At 52.5% G+C, this 6,000-nt stretch overlaps 1 protein-coding gene across 9 annotated transcripts in view; it reads right to left on the bottom strand.

The window, feature by feature from the left end:
- Positions 1-6,000, bottom strand: part of LOC106591006 (probable JmjC domain-containing histone demethylation protein 2C) — a 194,446-nt gene that overhangs the window by 82,972 nt on the left and 105,474 nt on the right. For 6 of the 9 annotated variants that reach the window (XM_045687392.1, XM_045687397.1, XM_045687394.1 and 3 more), the window contains 2 exons: positions 3,624-3,939; positions 1-1,800 (listed from right to left, as the gene is read on the bottom strand). The exon at positions 1-1,800 is cut by the window's left edge and continues 317 nt beyond it. In XM_045687392.1, the coding sequence (XP_045543348.1) occupies positions 1-1,800; positions 3,624-3,939 (2,116 nt within the window). The remainder of the gene's footprint in view (positions 1,801-3,623; positions 3,940-6,000) is intronic. The other 3 variants (XM_045687405.1, XM_045687409.1, XM_045687416.1) reach the window with 2 other exon arrangements.

Genomic DNA, 6,000 nt, shown 5'->3' with positions numbered 1-6,000 from the left:
TGTGGTGGTGGGAGGAGGCGTGGGAGGAGGCGTGGAGGGGGTGGAGCTGGGGGTGCAGATAGGACACGTGATTGGACTCCTGGTTGGGACGGACAAGCGCAGGGTCCCGGTACACGGTGAAATGCTCGTTCTTATCGATGATTAGCGGGCTCTTAGTGCAAGACCCTGGCGACTCAGTCCCTCGGGCCAGGACGGGCTTAAAGCTGGAGCGAGGGGGGTTGTCCGGGTAACGAACTTTATGCTTGGACACCTCTGGGGAGGTGAGGGGTTTGGGTTTAGACCCAGTCTCCAGAACACTCTGTGTTTTAGACTTGACGATGTCAGGGAGGCAGAGGGGCTTATGCTTCAGGGCCTCTGGGGAGGGGAGGGGCTTGGGGACATCAGGGGAGGGGTTTAGCTTGTACGACTTCCTGGCCTCGTCGGCCAATGAGGCGTTCTTAATGCAGGGCAACATGGAGGAATATAGCTGCTTCTCTCTCTCTACTACAGCAGCAGACTCACTGACTGATGCTACAGGTCTGATCACCACTGAATGGACTAACTCCATCTTACTGCCCAGGCTGCCAGCTACATGCTGCTTTGCCTCTGGCTTCCTACACTCTGTCACTGAGGGAGTCTGGTTCCTAAGGTCACACTCTGACACTGAGGGAGTCTGGTTCCTAAGGTCACACTCTGACACTGAGGGAGTCTGGTTCCTAAGGTTACACTCTGACACTGAGGGAGTCTGGTTCCTAAGGTTACACTCTGACACTGAGGGAGTCTGGTTCCTAAGGTTACACTCTGACACTGAGGGAGTCTGGTTCCTAAGGTTACACTCTGACACTGAGGGAGTCTGGTTCCTAAGGTTACACTCTGACACTGAGGGAGTCTGGTTCCTAAGGTCACACTCTGATACTGAGGGAGTCTGGTTCCTAAGGTCACACTCTGATACTGAGGGAGTCTGGTTCCTAAGGTCACACTCCGTCACTGAGGGAGTCTGGTTCCTAAGGTCACACTCCGTCACTGAGGGAGGCTGGTTCCTAAGGTCACACTCTGATACTGAGGGAGTCTGGTTCCTAAGGTCACACTCCGAGGGGCTCTTACGAAGGGGAGAGGGAGGGGCCACAGAGGGGTTTAGCACCAAATGTCTGCTGGGCTCAGAGAGGTAGGAGGGCTCAGATGGATTCTGGGAGGCCAGCAGGGCCGAGACGGCCTCAGAGTTCTCCCGGGAGGCCATGTGTGCGTTAGCGTCCTCTGCTGTGATGTGGATTATATACTGAGAGGGAGTCTGGGTCCTGGCGACCACCCCAGCGCTGGTGTACTGGTCCTTGGACTGGAGATTGGTCTGGGAGGGGTCTTTCATAGCGCTGTTGTTCTCCATGATGCACTCCCCTTGGCCCTCAGAGGGGGCAGAGCCCTGGGAGGAGGACAGGTGAGGGGCCTGCTGCTGTCGCAGGGATGACCTCGGCTCCCTGTCGGCTGACGACTGCTGAAACGCCACCTTCTGAAGCTCCTCACCCCAGGGGGAGAGACTGCCTGTCAGAGCAGACTCCTTCCCAGTCTTAGGACTCTGGCTCTTGTGTCCCTCCTGGCCGGTCTTCCCTTTTAGCTCCTCCTCTGAGTTCTGCTCTGAGGAAGAGGAGGAGTCTGCCGTCCTGGTTCTCTTGGTAGACATCTCAGAGTCACTGCTCTCAGAGAAGTCAGACCTCACTGTAGTCTCGCTTCTCAGTCTTTTCAAACCTGATTTCTTCTCCTCTTCCTCCTCCGCTTTCCTCCGCTTGTTCACAGCCACCGGCTTGCTGCTCGTACTTTTAAAGAAGTCTGGAGAGATGAATCAAAGGAGGAGAATATATTAGAGAAGTCTGGAGAGATCAATCAGAGGAGAATATATTAGAAGTCTAAATGACAAGCAGCAGAATGTACAGTACACAGCATCAGTCCTAGACCGCTTCCCAAATGGAACCCTATTCCTTACATAGTGCACTATGAGCCCTGGTTATTACAACCTGTAATTAAAATAGATTTTTTGGGGGGATTTGTATCCTTTGATTTACACAACATGCCTACCACTTTGAAGATGCAAAATAGTTTTAATTGTGAAACTAACAAGACAAAAAAACGGAAAACTTGAGCGTGCATAACTATTCACCGCCCAAAGTCAATACTTTTGCAGCAATTACAGCTGCAAGTCTCTTTGGGTATGTCTCTATAAGCTTGGCACATCTAGCCACTGTGATTTTTGCACATTTTTCAAGTTAAACTGCTCCAGCTCCATCAAGTTGGATAGGTTCCGCTGGCGTACAGGAATCTTTAAAAGTCATACCACAGCAGGACACTGCCTGTACCACAGATTCTCAATTGGATTGAGGTCTGGCCTTTGACTAGGCCATTCCAAGACATTTAAATGTTTCCCCATAAACCACTCAAGTGTTACTTTAGCAGTATGCTTAGGGTCATTGTCCTGCTGGAAGGTGAACGAACCTCTGTCCCAGTCTCAAATCTCTGGAAGACTGAAACCGGTTTCCCTCAATAATTTCCCTGTATTTAGCGCCATCCATCATTCCTTCAATTCTGACCAGTTTCAAAGTCCCTGCCAATGAAAAACATCCCCACAGCAAGATGCTGCCACAACCACACTTCACTGTGGGATGGTGTTCTCGGGGTAATGAGAGGTTTGCGCCAGACATAGCGTTTTCCTTGATGGCCAAAAAGCATCTTCTTCCATATGTTTGGGGCGTCTCCCACATGCCTTTTAACGCTCCCAGAGCAGGGAGTAAAGCTCCCAGAGCAGCGAGTAACGCTCGCTCCCAGAGCAGCGAGTAACGCTCGCTCCCAGAGCAGCGAGTAACGCTCGCTCCCAGAGCAGGGAGTAACGCTCGCTCCCAGAGCAGGGAGTAACGCTCGCTCCCAGAGCAGGGAGTAACGCTCCCAGAGCAGGGAGTAACGCTCCTAGAGCAGGGAGTAACGCTCCTAGAGCAGGGAGTAACGCTCCTAAAACAGGGAGTAACGCTCCTAGAACAGGGAGTAATGCTCCTAGAGCAGGGAGTAATGCTCCCAGAGCATGGAGTAATGCTCCTAGAGCAGGGAGTAGTCAGACTGTTCTCTCTAATACCTAATGACAAGTGGTATGGCTGTTCTCTCTAATACCTAATGACAAGTGATATGGCTACACCAAGTCTGGAACCAACAGGACCCTGAATATCTTCTACCCCAAGACATGAGACTGCTAAAAGGTTAACCAAATAGCTACACAGACTATCCGCATTGACTCATCACATACGCTGCTACTACTGTTTATTATCCGTCATTGACTCGGGACCCCGCGCACGCTGACTCGGTACCGGGACCCCACGCACGCTGACTCGGTACCGGGACCCCGCGCACACTGACTCGGTACCGGGACCCCGCGCACGCTGACTCGGTACCAGGACCCCGCGCACGCTGACTCGGTACCGGGACCCCGCGTACGCTGACTCAGTGTCCTGCCAAAGCTTTCCCAAGGCAGTGTCCTGCTAAAGCTTTCCCAAGGCAGTGTCCTGCTAAAGCTTTCAGAGCTCTACTCATCTCTGGTCAATGGAACAGCTTGACCACACAGTACATGAAGAAATCAGGTGAAATTCCTCTAGCGTCCACGATCTCCTCACCTCTTGTTGTATCTTCACCATGATAATACTCCTCATCATCCTCACCTCCTCTCCCTGCTCTCTCGTTACAGTCCACGTGGTCTCCCTTCATGTCATCGTCAGGGACACTGCTGTCAGATCCCTTCCTCCTGGAGACGCGAGGGCCGCGATGCTGCTGCATCTGTTCCTGGCAAGGGGAGTGCTGCGCTGGGGCCTGCTGGCTCTGACCTTGACCCTGCTGCTGCTGGGTGGTGACCCCTGACCCCTGCTTCACCGCCCCGCCAGAGGAGTTCATGACTGGTCTGGGACTGTTGGCTTGGGCGCGGGTGTAGTGACCCTGTAGAGGACAGAGAGAGAACAGACACATCAATGATGAGTGTTGGTTAGTGACAGGAGGACAGAGACCCTGCTGTCTGACTTAGTGCTACGGTACCACTACCCTGCTGTCTGACTTAGTGCTACGGTACCACTACCCTGCTGTCTGACTTAGTGCTACGGTACCACTACCCTGCTGCCTGACTTAGTGCTACGGTACCACTACCCTGCTGTCTGACTTAGTGCTACGGTACCACTACCCTGCTGCCTGACTTAGTGCTACGGTACCACTACCCTGCTGCCTGACTTAGTGCTACGGTACCACTACCCTGCTGCCTGACTTAGTGCTACGGTACCACTACCCTGCTGCCTGACTTAGTGCTACGGTACCATTACCCTGCTGTCTGACTTAGTGCTACGGTACCATTACCCTGCTGTCTGACTTAGTGCTACGGTACCATTACCCTGCTGTCTGACTTAGTGCTACGGTACCACTACCCTGCTGCCTGACTTAGTGCTACGGTACCACTACCCTGCTGCCTGACTTAGTGCTACGGTACCATTACCCTGCTGCCTGACTTAGTGCTACGGTACCACTACCCTGCTGTCTGACTTAGTGCTACGGTACCATTACCCTGCTGCCTGACTTAGTGCTACGGTACCATTACCCTGCTGTCTGACTTAGTGCTACGGTACCATTACCCTGCTGCCTGACTTAGTGCTACGGTACCATTACCCTGCTGTCTGACTTAGTGCTACGGTACCATTACCCTGCTGCCTGACTTAGTGCTACGGTACCACTACCCTGCTGTCTGACTTAGTGCTACGGTACCATTACCCTGCTGCCTGACTTAGTGCTACGGTACCACTACCCTGCTGTCTGACTTAGTGCTACGGTACCATTACCCTGCTGCCTGACTTAGTGCTACGGTACCATTACCCTGCTGTCTGACTTAGTGCTACGGTACCATTACCCTGCTGCCTGACTTAGTGCTACGGTACCACTACCCTGCTGTCTGACTTAGTGCTACGGTACCATTACCCTGCTGCCTGACTTAGTGCTACGGTACCATTACCCTGCTGTCTGACTTAGTGCTACTTGTCTTAGTCAACAGTACTACTACTAATACTACTACAGAGGAAGAGAGGAGACCTTTGGACTACTACCACCACCACTACTACTACCACCACCACTACTACAGCTACTACTACTACCACCACTACTACTACTACCACTACTACCACCACTAAAACTACTACCACCGCTACTACTACCACCACCACCACCAAATACCCCCACCACTACCACTACTACCACCACTACTACCACCACCACCGCCACTACTAGAGGAAGAGAGGAGACCTCTGGACTACTACCAACACTACCACCACCACTACCACCACCAAATACCCCCACCACCACTACTACCACCACTACTACTACCACTACTACTACCACCACCACCACCACTACTACTAGAGGAAGAGAGGAGACCTCTGGACGACTACTACTACTACCACCGCTACTACCACCAACACCGCTACTACCACCGCCACTACCACTACTACCACCACCACCACCACTACCACCACCACTACTACTACTACCGCCACCACTACTACTACCACCACCACTACCACCACCGCTACTACTACCACCACCACTACTACTACCACCGCTACTACTACCACCGCTACTACCACCACCACCACCACCACCACCGCTACTACTACCGCCACCACCACTACTACTACTACTACTACTACTACTACTACCACTAGGGTACTACAGAGGAAGAGAGGAGACCTCTGGACTACTACCACCACCGCTACTACTACTACCACCGCTACTACTACTAGGGTACTACAGAGGAAGAGAGGAGGCCTCTGGACTACTACCACCACTACTAGGGTACTACAGAGGAAGAGAGGAGGCCTCTGGACTACTACTACTACTACTACTACTACTACTACTATGGTACTACAGAGGAAGAGAGGAGGCCTCTGGACTACTACCACCACTACTAGGGTACTACAGAGGAAGAGAGGAGGCCTCTGGACTACTACCACTACAAGGTACTAC

Source organism: Salmo salar, chromosome ssa01 (assembly GCF_905237065.1).
Source record: "Salmo salar chromosome ssa01, Ssal_v3.1, whole genome shotgun sequence".
NCBI lineage: Eukaryota > Metazoa > Chordata > Actinopteri > Salmoniformes > Salmonidae > Salmo > Salmo salar.
This window is presented reverse-complemented; position numbering and strand designations above follow the sequence as displayed.